Source organism: Aphelocoma coerulescens, chromosome 6 (genome assembly GCF_041296385.1).
Source record: "Aphelocoma coerulescens isolate FSJ_1873_10779 chromosome 6, UR_Acoe_1.0, whole genome shotgun sequence".
NCBI classification, from domain to species: Eukaryota; Metazoa; Chordata; class Aves; order Passeriformes; family Corvidae; genus Aphelocoma; species Aphelocoma coerulescens.
Window position 1 is genome coordinate 1,938,177 of NC_091020.1, and position 17,654 is coordinate 1,955,830.

At 50.2% G+C, this 17,654-nt stretch overlaps 1 protein-coding gene across 4 annotated transcripts in view; it reads right to left on the reverse strand.

Annotated features, from left to right (window-relative positions):
* The window catches only part of PRKG1 (protein kinase cGMP-dependent 1), a 376,397-nt gene that overhangs the window by 117,722 nt on the left and 241,021 nt on the right, over nt 1-17,654 (reverse strand). For all 4 annotated transcript variants that reach the window (XM_069018843.1, XM_069018838.1, XM_069018837.1 and 1 more), the window contains exon 5: nt 406-469. In XM_069018843.1, coding sequence (XP_068874944.1) covers nt 406-469 — 64 coding nt within the window. The remainder of the gene's footprint in view (nt 1-405; nt 470-17,654) is intronic.

Here is a 17,654-nt window from a genome sequence, read left to right on the forward strand (position 1 = left end):
GGCAAAGCCCAACCCCATCCCAATATCTCCACACTGCTGGGACTCTTCCCAGAGCACCTTTTCCATAATAGCTATCAAATACCCTCCAACAGAAGAGTCCCATCAAATCTGAAATGAGACCAGGTTTTCGCATTCCCCTCCTCCCCACCGCTCACCCAGGGGCTGGAGAAGCTCATTCCCTTCTGGACACCACAGGAAATGATTGATTCCCTCCCCAGCTGGATAAAAATCCAATTTAAAAATACATAAACCCTGTTAAAACCAGATTCCTTTTCCCCACAGCTCCTCTCAGGGCCTCGCTGTGCTGCCACAACTGGGGAGCTGCTCTTTGGAGAATAGGAAGAGGCTGGATATTGCCAGCAGAAGGTTCTGAGCTCATGAAATCCCAATGTTTAAGGCACTTACCTCTTCCAGGACATCTGCAAGCTTACTGAGGATCTCCTCAGGAAGGCTCTGGAATGTGGGAACGCTGCAATGCAAGAGAAACCTTGATTAATGGATCCCTTCCCAGAGGACACAGATCCAGCTGCTTTTCTCCCCTCTGTCTTCCCAACATATTTTTCCTTCGTGCTCTGGGGCTGAACAGGAAAAAGATCTAATGGAAAGCTGCTCCTTCTCTGGCAGCCAGGATGGGTTTGGTGATGACAGGAGACCACTGGAATAAGCCTCTGGAGAGCCACCCCTAAAGCTGGTAATTCCAGAGCCAGGATCCTCTGGAATTCCTGTGTGCCACAAAGCTGCTCAGTCACGTTCCTGCCTCCTGGTCTGCTTCAGCCCCCCAGAAATAGAACCCAACACCAAAAGGGGCAGGGGACAGCAGCTCCAAGCAGCCCCGGATAAAAGAGGGAAACCACACCTGGATGGACGGAGGGCAGAGCACGGAGCTCACAGCACTGAGCCACCATCCAGCCCCTCAGGGAGTTTCTGAAGACTTCCCTGGCACTTTTACAGCCAAATCTGTGGCTTTTCTTTGGCCCAAAAGGCAACTTTGTCACTTGTTTGGCAGCAACTCCCCCAGCAACGGCTGCGACAAGAGGATGACGCAGCCATAAAGAGCTCCCTGAGCCAGGGGCCACAGGACTGAGCCTAAATCAGTCTGGAGCAGGGTGAGGGACACAAATTTGGATCTCCAAACCCGCAGGGAGTATCCTGACTTTGAAGCTGGATCTCCACTGCCTCGCAGGGAGATATACCCAGGGAGACTGTGGAATTGTCCTCTCCTTGGAGAGACCCAAAAGCCATCAGGACATGGTCCAGGGCAACCTGAACAGGTGTGGGGGCAGGACCAGAGGAGCTCCAGATGTCCCTCCCACCCTCAGCCAAGCCTGTGATGTGGTTTCTCATCCTCTGCTTTCTGTGCAAACCTGAGCTCCATCAATACTCCCAGGTAATGCTGAAGGAAACACATAGACACAAGGTAAATTCAACCCAAAATACACCACAACCCAGAGAAGCTCTGGCTGCCCCTGCATCCCTGGCAGTGCCCAAGGCCAGGCTGGACACTGGGGCTTGGAGCAGCCGGGGACAGTGGGAGGTGTCCCTGCACATAGCAGGGGTGGCACTGGGTGGAATTTAAGGAGCAAAGGAGGCTCAGGGGGGACCTTGTGGCTCTGCACAAGTCCCTGACAGGAGGGGGCAGCCGGGGGGGTCGGGCTCTGCTCCCAGGGAACAGGGACAGGACAAGGGGAAACGGCCTCAGGCTGGGCCAGGGGAGGCTCAGCTTGGACAGCAGCAGGAATTTCTGCATGGAAAGGGTGCTCAGGCCTTGGCAGGGGCTGCCCAGGGAGACTCAGGTAGAATCAGCATCCCTGGAGGATTTAACAGCCATGGAACTCGGGATATGGGTCAGTGTGGGGTGTGGCAGTGCTGAGGGAACAGCTGGACTCCACCTTAAAGGTCTTATCCACCCTAAATTGTTCTCTGATCATTTGCCTTTCTTTTTAATTAAAAAAAAAAAAGGAGTTTCAGTAGAATCTATTTAATGATAACAAGACAAACCTGGGCAGATAAATGCAGAAAAACATTACCTTTCATGCTCTCAACAACAGCTTTCCCCCCCCCCCCCCAAGGAAGAGCACTTTTATTCCTGGGAGCACGTGGGCCCACATTGGAACAGGAGCAAACAAACAACTGGACAGGAGTTCTGGGATGGCCTAAGCTTAAAATGGAAGTTCATTATTCCAATTCCAGCATTCCCAAATGAGGAATAAACTTATAGGGAGAAGGTAACAGCCCTAGAAAAGTGGTCAGATTTTAGTGTGTTTGCACCCTTAAACCCCCAAATTGGGGGAAGAATCCATCATGGGGTATTTTTTTATGGATAATTATGCCTGTGCCATCCAAGGGAGGGTAGTGAAAGACATCTATTCTAGACCAAATCCATTAAAAAACAGGGAAATAGCACGAGTTCTGAAATTCCAAATCTTACCCTGAGAAAAGCCTAAAACTTGAACTCTGCAATAGAGCAGGTAACAGGAAAAGCAATTTCTTGACAAAACAAACTCCAACTGCAGCACATCGTGGAATTACACTGTTAATATCCCAGATTTAGAGGGGTTCATGGCAGGCCAGAATCATCCAGGAGCAGCCAGAAGTGACAAAACAGCCAAATATTGGAGTTTCTTTGACAAGAAGAGAGCAAGACTTGATTGTCCAGGTCAATAAAAATCCACCTCTGCTCTCCATGGGATGATATTACATGGATTCATAAAGCAGAGCCTTGATTTCTTCCAAGAACTACCTGGATTAATGAAGGAGCTGTGCACAACAGGAGTGTTTCCACAATTATTTCCAGGTGGATCTTCGATCACCACAGCACGGGGCAGGAAAATTGCATTTCCCTTTCTACAACAGCATGGAAAAGCCAGGAACCAGAGAAGGGCAAACATTCAGCCCTTGAGTTGGGGTGTATTTAGGGCCAGACTTGCTCCAACAAGTTCTTCTCCCACTACTCCTTAAATCTCATCAATAATGATGATTTTTAACCCTCCATGTCATCTCCTCTAAACAGTAACAATGCTACAGCTGGAAAACCAGATACTCTGGTAACTAACACTGAAAGTCCTCAGCAAAGCTCAAAACTTGTGACTCTTCTCCCTACCCACAGTAGGTGTGAGGGACTTCATTCCTTCCTCCTCTTCCACAACCATCTCCCACTTTGCCCAGGAAAAGCTGGACTTGATGATCCTGGAAGTCTTTTCCCAGTTGAATGATTGTAATTCCATTGCAGAACAACCAGGAGCAGCTCACTCAGCCTCTCTCAACGAGATGTGGCTCCTTCTACTCTGCTCACCCAGTCCTTATAAGGGAATTTCTCCAACTGCTTCTTATCCCATTTAATGAGGAGTAACTGCTCCACCTGCCCTGAATCCACTCCCTGGATGAGGTTATGGAATCCAGCTGGGCGTGGAATAGAGCTATTCACAGCTGACCTCCTGCTCGCCTGCTAGCCCAGGATCCACAGGAGGATCCAGGCCACCCTGCAGAGGCAGCACACAAGGAGGCAAAGCAGACCCCTAACTCCAGGGATTTAACAGCAAATGCCATAAACTGGATTATTTGAATCCATCCACAAACAGGATTTTATCCGGAGACTGCGACTGCCATCGCAGGGAACGGGACGAGGAACACTCCCTGACCTTTGCCAGCCCCCCTGCCCCTACACCCTGGACTGGGAGCAGGGCAAGGAGGAGAGGTGACATTTTCCTGGCTGCATTTCCCACTGCTCAGCCACGGAACATCGTGCAGGGATGGCAGTGCCTGCACCCGGGAGAATTTCCCACGGGGAATTGCTCCCTGTCTGGAGCCATTCCACCTGGCTCCAAACGTGACACATTTTCCCAGAGAGCTCAGCGTGCCCAGCACCAGCTGCCAAACTCGGGGAAAGCAGCTGTGCTAAAACATCCCTGGATTGAATCCCTGTCCCCATGGAGGAGCAGGGATATGCCCAAGCCAGAGGAGGTGGGAAAGGTCGTGGCTCCATCCCTGGGGATGCAGTCACCAAGCTGCTCTCAACTTCCAGGTAGCGGCAACATCCCCATTAACCAGGCTTTGATTCATCCCTGTGATTCATCCCACGGGATGGCTCCTGCAGGAAGCAGCAGGGGCTTCCAAGCGCTGCTGGCTGTGGCCCAAGGTGTTGTTCTGAGCCCCAGAGCCGCTCGGTGGCAGCGCTGCCAGCTCCGGCAGGACATTTATCTTCTGACACACACAACAGCTCGAGGGGCTCTTGGCTCGCCTCTGCCTCCAGGATATAAAAGCCACCATTCACTCTCTAAATCCCTTTCAGGACGCATTCCCAAACTTTTGAAGGGTGTTGAGTGAGGGTGCTCATCCAGGTCGGTGGCAGATATTTCTCCTGGGTTAAACCTGGAACAGAACCTCTGTCTTTCATTGCTGCTTGGCACTGCCACAATTGCAGTTGTTGTCACCACTCTGTGCCTTGGGAAAGCAGAGCTCCAAACTCCAGCACTCCAGTGAAAGGAAATTAAAGCTGGCTGAGTTCCCTGAAACTTTTTTTTTGGCACCCAACTGGAATGAAGGCTGGAAAATGCAAATGTCCCTCCTTAGCACACTTGGGATGCTCCTACAGCTCTGTCGCAGCTCCAAAAGAGCCGAGGCTACATCTGATCAGCCCGGGCTGATCCTTCATTTGGGATATCACCAAAAAATGGTGGTTTGGACAACTCAAGCGGTGCACACAGCTTCCCACTGGGCTCCCAGTTGTGTCAGGGAGGGAATGCTGGCTCCATCGGGATCATGGTCCTGGCAGCATTCCATGGAATCAGAGTGGCTGGGGTTGGAAGGGACCTCAAAGCCCATCCAGTGCCACCCCTGCCATGGGCAGGGACACCTTCCACCGTCCCAGGCTGCTCCAAGCCCCAATGTCCAGCCTGGCCTTGGGCACTGCCAGGGATCCAGGGGCAGCCCCAGCTGCTCTGGGCACCCTGTGCCAGGGCCTGCCCACCCTCCCAGGTACATTCCTTTTGTGTTGCAAACTGTTGCATCAAAAGAGAATTCCTGTTTTCTGTCAGGTTAATAAATATTATTTGGAGGATCAGCTGCTGGTTATTCGCATTCACAGCAGCCACAAGAGAAGTGGCCAAAATTACTTTCAGGAAAGGTGTATTTATTTCTCCAAAAATCTCAGTTCTTCCCCAGACACACAGGTAATTGCTAAGGAAAGGCTGGTTTTCCTGTAGCAGTTTTCCATATACTTTGCTTGGATTCATGGAACCACTGAGGCTGGAAAAGCCCTCCCAGCCCATGGAGTCCAAGCTGTGCCCGATGCCCACCTTGTCCCCAGCCCAGAGCACTGAGTGCCACCTCCAGCCCTTCCTTGGACACCTCCAGGCATGGGCACTCCAAAGCTCCCTGGGCAGCCCCTGCCAAGGCCTCAGCACCCTTTCCATGCAGAAATTCCTGCTGCTGTCCAAGCTGAGCCTCCCCTGGCCCAGCCTGAGGCCGTTTCCCCTTGTCCTGTCCCTGTTCCCTGGGAGCAGAGCCCGACCCCCCCGGCTGCCCCCTCCTGTCAGGGACTTGTGCAGAGCCACAAGGTCCCCCCTGAGCCTCCTTTGCTCCAGGCTCAGCCCCTTTCCCAGCTCCCTCAGCCGCTCCTGGGGCTCCAGCCCCTTCCCCAGCTCCATTCCCTGCCCTGGACTGGGACAGGGAGGGTGACAGCCACTCACATTCCCATTAATTTCACTTTAGGGTGGCCTTGAAAGCACCTCGTGGAGCAGAAGTGTCAGGAAGAGAGAACAGATTTGCTCTGCAGGTGCTGCAGATAATTTGTCAGCTGTGCTGAAGCCACACAAGCAGTAAACAATTCACAATTACTCATTTTGAAGAGGGTGAAAATGGAACAGCCACAGTTTGAACGCTCTGCCACTCATTACACAGCCCGTATCAGGGAAATGAAGTCCTGAAAGGAGGATGTGGGGCATTTGTTTTCAGAGATCTGGTTATATCCTAAGCCCTGCTACACACAGGAAAACGGGAGAGAAGCAGAACTGGTCGTATCCCTGATGAGCAAATACTGAAGTAAAGCAAGTGCCAAGAATTGCATTTTTCCCTCACCTGCTGACAGGATACCAGGGATGCCAAGGGATCTGCTGACATCATGAGGCCAAAACTCTCCATTTCCCTGAGGGGAACGTGAAATGATCTCAAAAGGATCAGAATCACTGAGGCTGGAAAGCCCTCCAAGACCAGAGCCCAACACGGCCATGTCCACCACTAACCCACCACACCTGTGTGGGTTTTGAACACTTCCAGGGACCCTCTTTCGGCCCAGGCTCTGTTTGTGTTCAATAGGCAGATCAGGAACTCCGGAGGAGTGTTTTGCCTTGCTGCTGTCAATCCCTGCCTCTCCCTGACAGGGGTTCATTATCACACAGAGCCCTCCTACCTCATCTCCTTTGGCAGCCGCTGGGGAGATGGGACTGATTTAAAAGAAAAGTTCAATTGTTGCTATCAGCACGAGAGGGAGGGAGAGCAATTAGCAGGTATGTGAACCCCCTCCTCCCATTCCACATGAATTCACTCGGGATGATTCATCTGGAAAAGGACAATTGCTCCCTGGGAGCTACAAAGGCTCAGCAGCAGCCCCTACTCCGGGAACAGCAGTGAAGTTTGGGCAGGCACAGCTCTGGTTGCTCATCTCGAGGCACAGGGTTCACTCTGGTGCTCCTGAGCCACCTCACAGGGGGAACCTGCTCCTGCTGGAATCCTTGGAGATGTTATGGGATGGTTTTGGATCTAGCAGGTGGCATTTCTTCATATTTGCAAATCAAATTCCACCTGCAGAGCTTTTCTACCTTCCACTCACCCAGCTTTTCCAACACTGTTGTATCATAGAATCCCAGGATCCCTGAGGCTGGAAAAGCCCTCCAAGATCATCCAGTCCACCCTGTGCCCGATGCCCACCTTGTCCCCAGCCCAGAGCACTGAGTGCCACCTCCAGCCCTTCCTTGGACACCTCCAGGCATGGGCACTCCAAAGCTCCCTGGGCAGCCCCTGCCAAGGCCTCAGCACCCTTTCCATGCAGAAATTCCTGCTGCTGTCCAAGCTGAGCCTCCCCTGGCCCAGCCTGAGGCCGTTTCCCCTTGTCCTGTCCCTGTTCCCTGGGAGCAGAGCCCGACCCCCCCCCGGCTGCCCCCTCCTGTCAGGGACTTGTGCAGAGCCACAAGGTCCCCCCTGAGCCTCCTTTGCTCCAGGCTCAGCCCCTTTCCCAGCTCCCTCAGCCGCTCCTGGGGCTCCAGCCCCTTCCCAGCTCCGTTCCCTGCCCTGGACACGCTCCAGCCCCTCCAGGGCTCTCTGGCCAGGAGGGCCCAGACCTGGACACAGCCCTGAGGTCCCTCAGCAGGGCTAGCCCAGAGGGACAGTCACTGCCCTGGTCCATCTGGCCACACTGTGTTTGATACAAACTCACTGGTGGTTAAAGATAAAAGCTGTCATGCAAAGCCTCACAGCCCTGAACACTGATTTTTATGCTCCTGCATTTGCAATACAGCTGAAATTAAATTGTCTTTGCCTTGCACTGTAATTACCTCTTCAAAAGAGTTTGCTGTCAAGGATTTTCTCTCCTACATTTTTTCCCCTTTGTCTGGGGGATTTCATGGGAAATGAACCCTCACCCTTCAGCCTCTGGACAGACCCAGAGCGGGTGCACCAAGCCAAATTTCTGCTTCTTGACTGAACCACACAATCCCCGGATGGTTTGTGTTGGGAGGGACCTCAAAGCCCATCCAGTGCCACCCCTGCCATGGGCAGGGACACCTTTCACTCTCCCAGGGTGTTTCAAGCCCCATCCAGCCTGGCCTTGCCACCCTGGGGCACCAGAATGAAGTCCAACAAAGACCATTACCTCACACAAGGTAGAAAACAAAATATTTTGGGGGTTGATTCTCATGGTGTGCCTCAAAAGAAATCCTTAACACCAGTCAGTGCTCCAAAACCACAGTGAGTGTAAATAAGGGATAAGTGGCATTTGCATGTACAGTCTGTTGTGTCTCTTTCCTCCAAATTGGGTATTTACAACATCTCCAAGACTGAATGAAGGCAGGAGTTGTGTCTCAAGAGATCTCTGCTGCACTTGACAGCAAATTGTAATAATCATCTCTTTTTCACGGAGCCACTGACACCCTTTCCAAGCCCTGTTTGCTGCTGAACACTGCGTCCTCCTTTTAACCACCCCCACTCAATGAATGTATCATGGAGAGCACCATCATTTTCTGCCTTCAGAGTTACAGGTATATAAAAGAAAGATAAGCTGTAAATGTGGTTAACATCCTCTGAATCACCAGCTTTTCACGTTCTCCCGGGCAACTTGTCCAAAGCAAAGGGACCTGAAAGGCCCAGGGAGCTCCTGGAGCGGGGCCGGCGGAGGCTGCGCAGCTGAGGAAGGGCCTGGAGCAGCTCCGTGCCCAGCACAGGCTGAGGGAGCCGGGGCTGCTCAGCCTCGAGAGGAGCCCCAGCTGAGAGGGGCCCTCAGGCCTGGGTGTCCCTGGCTGCAGGGAGGGCTCCGAGCAGGGCCCAGGCTCTGCTCCGGGGCCCAGCAATGGCACCAGAGCACCAGGCAGGGCCTGAGCCCAGCAATTGCCCTGCCCAGGAGGCAGAACTGCTGCCCTGGGCAGTGCCCAGCCCTGAGCAGATTGGCCACAGAGGCTCTGGGCTCTCCTCCCTGGGGCTGTTGCAGAGCTGTGTGCACACAGTGCTGTGCCTGTGCTCCGGGATGGCCCTGCTGGAGCAGGGAGGTGCCACCAGGTGCCCTCTGTGGTTCATGACCCATCCTGGGATTCTGTGTAATATTTTATTTTTTTTAAAAATTTGCTCCCCAACGCAGGTGTTGGGTGAATCCCCTCAATTAATAAAGCATTAAACCTCCTAAATATCTACCTTTTGTTGTTGTTAATTACTATAAGAAGGATTAAAAACCGTGGATGTCCTGCCCAACACATTCCTAGGCTGGGAGGTAGCACGGGTGACCCCATGGCTGGCAGCATCACCAAATCCCAGACACAGCAAAAAGCAGCAGAACTGGGTTTGGGAGCAACCTTGAGCTCCTCACTCTGGCTGATATGTCCAAGATGATTTATGGAGGGACAACTGCAAAGAAAATCCCTTCTGAGTGATCACCAGAGGATCACTTCTGAGATCACTACTGAGAACAGACTTCCAAGAATGACTTAGTTACCCCCAGAGAAATAAGCCAGAAAAATGGCACCAAAGTCCAAAGAATTTTGTTCCTTTCATGGTGAAAACCCAGCACAACCACGTTGGGATGAAATCCTGGGATCGGCCCCTTGGAAATCCACCTCAGAGGCATTTGAGACCTTCCCAGAAACAAGGGATCCCTGTGCCAACCCCAGCGATCACTACCAAGACCTCCAGGACATCCCAACCAGTCAATTCCGTGATCCCAACCCATGAATGGGCACAGCCCCCTTCCTTGTGATTTATAACCTGCACAGAATCCCAAATACCTTTAAAGAGCCTCTAAAGCCATAGCTGGGACACCCCTCTTTCTCCAGCATAAGCCTGAGTCCTTTATTGAATTAAAGAAAGGAGAAGGATGATTTAATCCCTGTTGATTCTCTCCCTTTACACCTTGGAGTCCAAAATTTCCTATGCACAGCAGGGCCTCCGCAGCTGGAAATGAATTAAGGGTCGAGGATTTTCAAGGGGCCCGGATTGTATTGGAGAAATAATCAAATAAAGCCTGACAGATTCCGCACACAGCTCGAAAATCCAATTGTTTACGAAAACAAGCTCAGGAATATTAGAGGCAGGCAAGCAGCATAATGGGCAATAAGAAACCCAAAATAAACAAAAAAAACCCCTCTGTGCTGGGAAGCCAATTGCAAAAATTCCATACAATTCTGTTCTGCTGCTGTCAAACCCTCTCGGCTTCCTCTCCCAGGCTGGTGATCCCAAATCCAGCCCTCAATTCTTGATCCTACTGGCTCTTGATCCCAGTCCTGGCGTCCTCTCCCAGCACAGCCCATCTGGGGCTGCTGATCCCCAAACCGATCCCGCATCTTGATCCTACACCCAGGCTCATCCCAGTCCTGGTGTCCTCTCCCAGCACAGCCCATATGGGGCTGCTGATCCCACATCCAGTCCTTTGGTTCTTGATCCTACTGGCTCATCCCAGTCCTGTCGGGAGCATGGCACCCAAGCTTCCAACTGGAGCATCTTGGGTTTGGATGATCCATGAGGGGAAAGTGCTGTGTTCCAGGGCCAAAGCAGTTTGGAAAAGGGGAGGAGCCTTCTGGTCAGTGGTCACCAGCGAGACTGAGCAGCCACAGGTCACTTGATCCATGGAACAGCCCCTCTCCTGCCATTAGAAGGAAATTCCTGGGGACTCTTCCTTTGGATCCAACACGCATTGGATCCGGCCCCGCTTGAATCCCAACTGATGTTTCATTTTGCTCTATCCAGCATTTCCTCTTTTCCAGTATTTTCTCTGCTGCAACATGAAAGCTTCACTGAATTCCACCAGTTTGTTTAATTAATTGCTGTTCAGCAGATGACAAAAGGTCAGCACGTGACAGGGATGCCTCTGTATCCCAGGACGGGAATTCCGCCAGCACCCTGCTCCATCATTCCCTCGGCCCGTGGTTGAACCTCCAAACCTTTTCCACCTGTCCTCTTCCAAAAGTGATGAAGACAATCCCAAAACTGCAGTGGTTGGGAATATCTGTGGGCTCCCTTGTTGTTATTTGGACAGAGAAATAATAAAAGGCAGGACAGAATTCCAGGATTTCTGCAGCAGACATGAAGCAAACACAAGGGAAACCTGAGCCCAGATTAGCCCACGAGGAGGTCAGGGAAGGGGAAAGGACAGGGAAGATGGATCCAAAAGGAATGAACCCAGATTTGGTGCTGAATTTTTGCCCTGAGCGCTGTAATCCAGGATATCCTACCCTGCCCCTTTTCCCAGAGCAGCATCCTGTGAGCCTGGCTATGCCCAGAGCCCGTCCTCATCCAACAGTGGCTCCACCAGCCCATCACAAATGATTTTAAAATATAATTTATGCCAGTCAGCTTTACTTTATTTCATTTTTTCATTGCAAGAAGGTCATCACGATATGATTATGGCTGGCTGGCAGATTTTCTTTTCTGTACATTGATTTATGCCAGGCCACATTTCATCTCGATTAAAACCACCATTCAGTGCATTTGGAAGGAAACACTTCAGATTAAAATCTGACTCATTGACAGATATCAAAATATCATTAAAAGGAGCCAGCAACAGGTGTTGAAAGCACTTCCATAAGTCCATTCCTGGGTCCCTGTCATTCCTGATTTATTCATGATCGTTCCACACATTTGCAGATGACTCACTTTACTCCTCTGGGGTGCTTAATGCCTAACAAAATTCCCTTTAGTGGCCCACACATGTTTCTCAGCTCAGTTTTGGGCCAGGCATGGAGATCAGGGCAGCAGCACCAGGGTAGGCACACAGGGATTGATTTAAAACACAGCAGCCAGGTTATCCCAAATAACATCCCCCTGCCAAATCCCATTAAGTGTCCTTGGAATAACACATTTGCCACTTAACATGGATTCAGAGTGGTTATTACCCACACAGGAGGAAGATCAGATGGCAAAGATCATCTGCAGGTGAAGGAAGGCAAAGTCCAGTGGATGTAGAAATCCCACAAACTGAGCTGTTTGTCTCATTCCCCTGTTTCCAGCAGTAAGGAAAGGACTGGGACAGCACCATGTGGGGCAGAGCTCTGTCCACGAGGGAGCCAAGGACACAAGGCTGGATGTTTTCTCATCAAGAGGTGCTTTTTCCTTTCTCCAATCAAAACTTAGTGGGGGCTGTAGTGGAGCTCAGAGGCTCAGGGACAAGGTCCCTTATCCATTGTCCCTTAGATCCAGGACCTCATGGAGACAGTGCTGGGAACCCTTTGTGAAGGACTGGGATTTACTGAAACATCAGTTCAACCTGGAAACTAAAAATACGGGGGAACAGAAGGTCCTGGATCTCTGGTGTCATTTGGAAGGGTAAGTCCCATTAGCCCGGACAGGAAAATCCAGGTCATGGATCCAGGTTTCCTCGGAGGATCCAGGAGCTGCTGAGCATCTCCCATGCTACAGCTGCAGGGGAGTAGAGGCTGTGTTGGACAGGGCATCTGCTCCCTCCAGGTTTCTCTGGGGTGGTGGGGTTGGCTCAAGCTCAGCTGTTTTAAAGCAGGGTTTGGAGCAGACGGTCCCTGCAAACACAAACTGCTCTGGTATTCCATGTCCTGGGGGCAAACGCTGATTCCTCCTGCCTTTACTGCCTCTGGATAAGGACTCACGCTTCATTTACTTGTTCCAAGCGACGTTATGTTATTTTCAATGGCACCCTTATCTCCCCATGAAGCATTCCAAATCCCGTGCCTATGGATGTGAGTGCCTGCACACACAGATCCCAATTTGCTTTGAATTTCATCTTCCCAGTTTTCCAGCAGTTTGGATTTTCTTGTTAAACCAGATCCTGATTGATTCCTGGTGTGCTCTGGCCAGCTGGTCCTGCTCCCACTCCTCGTCAGCAGCTTAGCAGAACAGTGATTCACGGCAGGTCAGCTGCAATTTGCTCAATTATTAACAACTTCAGGATTTTTTACCATCCCTCTGAGGACACTTCAGCCTAAGCCTGATTTGTCTTCATCTCCAGCTCAATTCAACAGCACAAATCCTGCGAGTTCTTTGAGCTCGTGTTCAGTGCATGGGATGCCCTTTTCTGACTTCCCCTACCCTTTAAAACACAGATTTCAAATTGCATTGCGAGCTGCTGGGGCACCCAGTAAGTTTGTCTCTGTTGAGCTGCAGAAACTCTTTTCATCTCCTTCCAGAAATAATTATGCTGGTTTATCAGTGTCTATATGAAGCTTGAATTATTCCTCCTAATATGCATTAACTTGTATTTTTTGGAGCCACGAAAATTGGCCCAGTGAAGTCACTCCAGTGATTACCGTCCCTGTTAGTTTCCAGTAATCCATGAGATGTATTTATTGGCAAGTCACTTGTGTGGTATTTCCAGAGACAGTACCTAATTGAATTTAAAATGCATTCCTGGTGCTCGTAAAAGCAATAAAAATGTCACCCTCTGCCTGCACATTAAAAATTCATCCCATGCAAGGAGAGGACAAATGCATAAAATGATCATTATGATGTGCAAATGGACTCGGTGCAGGAAAACCAGACCCGTCTCTGCCTGGACATAAAAACATTAAGAGATCAGAGCACAAATGGCACCATTTAGGGAACTTTTAAACGTGCTGAAGACAAAATGCTCCCATTAGTAGCATGACTAAGGCTTGCTTCAAACATGGGCTTTGTACCAGTGTTAACAGCATGGCTCCTGTGTGAGAACGGAATTAATTCCCTGAAATAAAAACAACCCAAAATCACCATTCCGTGTTGGTGATCCTGCCCAGGCAGCACATTATCCACGTGACTCCTTTTCTCATGAGCATTTATGCCAGAGGGGAGACTGGGAGCGTTTCAAATCTCTTCCCACTCAGGACAGAACTCCCACACTTATTTATGGCCCAGAAACTCATCCCGGACTTTGCCGTGCACAGGTGTCCTTGGAAAACCTGGCCAAGAGAGCTGCTGCCCTTGTCCTTTACCTTCTAAAGGCTTCCCTTTAGAGGGCAGGAATGGATGGGATACTGGGAAGGAATTGTTCCCTGGGAGGGTGGGCAGGCCCTGGCACAGGGTGCCCAGAGCAGCTGGGGCTGCCCCTGGATCCCTGGCAGTGCCCAAGGCCAGGCTGGACATTGGGGCTGGGAGCAGCCTGGGACAGTGGGAGGTGTCCCTGCCCATGGCAGGGGGTGGAAATGGGCATTTTTAAGGTCCCTTCCAACTCAATTCATTCTGGGATTCCATGATTCTATGCAAATCCACCTTTTTTCTGGAACTGTCATTGACACCTGTGGTACCACAGTGCTTTTTGCCCTCTTTCATTTTTATCTTGGCTAAAGAACTTTCATCGTGCTCTGCCCAACTCTTCCTTTCTGTCTGCTCAGCACAAAGTAACTTTGCAGGTAATTAAGCACATTGTGAGTCATTAACTCCTCTCCAGATTCCCGGGAGGCTTCTCCAAATTGAGTCCAGATGCAGAAATTAAAATCCATCTTTTGCTCACACTGATGAATTTTTCATAGGAGGGAAATATTACAAATTCCTCCTTTTCCCACATTGGAATTGACTGATTTTGGTTACCACAGTCCTGGGGTCCAGCCCTGGTCATGGAATCAGAAATACATGGAATGGTTTGGGTTGGAAGGGACCTCAAAGCCCATCCAGTGCCACCCCTGCCATGGGCAGGGACACCTTCCACTGTCCCAGGCTGCTCCAAGCCCCAGTGTCCAGCCTGGTCTTGAACATTTCCAGGGATTCCAGCCATTCCACCCCGAGCAGCAGGTTCAGGGCAGCTCAAGAGCGAGAAAAGAACTTGATCTTGACCTCCCAGACACGAGTCCCTAATTTTTGGCTCAAAACAGATGGAAAAAAGAGCAGAGCTCCATTCCTCTCCACTTCAGTGAAGGTTCCTGCACTCCCTCCCAATTTGAATTCAGTTGGAAGCTCCCAAAGAGGAGCCACATTCCCTGTTTTCCTCAAATCAACACGAATTAAACACTTCCCATGCAATAAAGGGGAAAATGCCAATGAGTAAAAGCCCTTCCCCTGCTCTGGTCAGCTCCTGAACCAAACTCCTCCTGCCCCAGGCACGGTGGCTCCCATTTCCTTCGACACAGCGAGAGCCACTGTGAGTGAGGGGCACAAAAGTGTAAACAATCAATTTACCAAATTTATAATCTGTGGGCATTTAGTGATCAAATCATTTCACTCAGCAGGGATTTCATGCTCAGCAACAGCTTCTGAGCAAGATCCCCTATCGACAGTGCCAGGGGCTACTTCCTGTAACATCTTAATTTGTGCTAATTATTGCCTATCTCTGGATCAATATTTCTGTATCTTCACGAGGGGAAAGCACTGCTCGTGTGGGGAAGGCCTCCAGACGTTCCACACAATGAGATGCACATCTAAAGAGCTCTTTGTAATCACGTTAAAGGCTTTGTGCTCAATCTCTCCTGGGCTCTGCTGAGACAAAACACAACAATTACCAGGTAAAGGATGCGTGCTTCACTCGGGAGATGTGCACACACAGCACCATTTCTAATCTTCAAGCACAGAAACAAGACATTACCCAACTTCTCTTCCAAACAAATCCACCTGGCAAACTGTGGGAGCAGCCAAGAGTAGTTTGGGAATGGCCAAAACCGCACGGCTCTGTTGTAATAAATATTGAAACCAATATTCCTGGCTTTCCTGAGCGACTCTTGGTGGGTTGTAATGAAAACATGGGTTGGTTTTGGTTTGGAAATGACAGCTTTTGGATGAAAAAGATGTAAATCCCACCTTTACAACATTCCCTTCCTGGTAAAGGCTAAAGCTTCATGCCAGAACAAATGGCAAACTGGGGTTTTTTTGCCTTTTTACATCCAAGTTCAATTTCACACCCTGGGTTATTTAAGGAGGAGAACAAACCCCATCACCTCCACTTATTGCTCACCTTGTCCCAGATTCCAGAGGATAGGTGGGATACTGGGAATGATGTAAATCACAGAGGGATACAAAAGCCATCCCAGCAATTGGCCAGGGAGGAGGAGAAGCTGGAGGAGCCACCACCACCCATCCTCCTCTAAAACCACGTCCACCACGTCCTCACTGCCCTCACCCAGCTTGTGGGTGCAACCCTGACACAGCACAGAGGTAACCCCAGTGAGATTCAGAGAGAGCAAATAACAAAAAGCAGTGATAATTAAACTCTGAGAGGGAAAAAACTCAACCAGGAATGGTCTGACACACTCCCTTTGCTCCACCAGTAATTACAGATGGTTGTAGAGGTTTTCTCCAGGAAAGAAAACCAGGAAAGAACATGCCACTCTGAGAAAAGAAAGGCGAAAAGCTCCCTAAAGCACCCTAGGAATCATTGAAAATACTCGTTTAAGCCAAATTTCTTGGTTTACCTGCCAGATTAGCCACTGATGAGCTCACCAAGCTGCAGGCATGCAAAACAAACAATTCCAATGCAGCAACACAGAGGGGATAAATTGCACAGACACCAACCCACTGCACTAATCCCACACTTACACATCCTCCAGCCTGCACGTTCTAAATACACCCTAGATACACCCTAAATACACCCCAAATACAGGACCTATCCCGTTTCCTCGTGGATCACCGCTGCTATCCTGTGAATGTAAGGAAATATTGCCACAATATTTCCCTCACACCTGGCACTGCCCCCAAAAGCACTGGCAGCTTTTCCCGCACCGGGGCTTCGCCTCCAGCAGCATCATTTTGTAATGTCAAGGCCAAGATTAGCTCCCAGTTCCCTGCCAAGGAGCGTCCAGGGGTGTCCTCACACATGTCCCAGAGGTCAAGCCAACGCAGGGCTGGAGTTAATGAGCTTTTAGTTTGGAATCATGCCCAGATCTTTACTTAATTTGGCCTTCAGACTCTCCCACGCTCCACAGTGCAAATGTGCTCCTGAGTCCTGCACTGCAACAAGGTGCATCCAAAGATTGTCCCTATTCCTCCTCTCGATTTTGGGATTTTTTTGGGCTTGCATGTGGGACGCGATTTGGCTGCACTCAGCAACTGCTTCACCCCAATCACTGACAAACATTAAAATCCCTCTGTCAGAAGGGTCTGGATGAATTCCCGCATTTTACACTCCTCTGCAGGGGAAGCAATAATCCCCTTTATTTCAAAGCTCCTCAGAGCCAGCCTGTGCTGTTTGGGCTTTGCCTGAACAAACAGAGGCTTGGCCACGTCTCCCTCCCTGGAGGATTCCAATCAGCACACCAGGATCATGCCATCCTCATCCCAACACACATCTCAAGGGCTCTGTGTTTGTTAAGAGTTAAGTGAAGTGACAGATTTCCTCAGATCCCTGATGAAATCTTTGTTCTTGTTGAAATGCATTTTTCACGACGCTTTATCATAACAAAATAAAAAAGAAAACTATTTTCCATTTTTCCATCAGTTTGCTGCTCACCCACAGCTGGGCAATGGGATAAGTGTCAGCCATCCTTAAGGAAAGATGGAATGAAGGCTGCAGCCTTGGATATTCACTTTGGATTACAAGCCATGCTGCTGGGTTGGGTTATTCACTGTGCTTCTCTCCAGAATTCCCAGCCAGCCTTTTCCAGCAGGGAGAAAACCCAACCTCTTCCTAATCTACGTGGGTTTAAGCAACGGCATCAAATCTGCACTGGAGCTTTCTGATTTCCAGCCAATTAACCCCAGTTAGACCCTGGGAAGGACTAACACCTCTCCTTGGCTGTTGCCACAGTGTTTGTTACTGAGCCCATGGCAGGAAGGTGGCCATGGCCAGTGAAGGAGTTGCTGATACTCCTCTTATCCCATGGCCACTTATTTCTTAAAAGAATTGGCACCACCGAAGCACTCCATTACTCTGTGGGCACAATTCCAGTCCTCCCAAGTTTTCCTCTCTTCCCCAGCCATGGCAATTGAACTTCCACCCATCTTTCAGACCAGGGAATTCATTTCAGAGCTGTGTTTCTGAATTTCCCTTTCTAACAGAAACCAGAGTGTGTTTTTAGCCACCACCAGAGAACTCC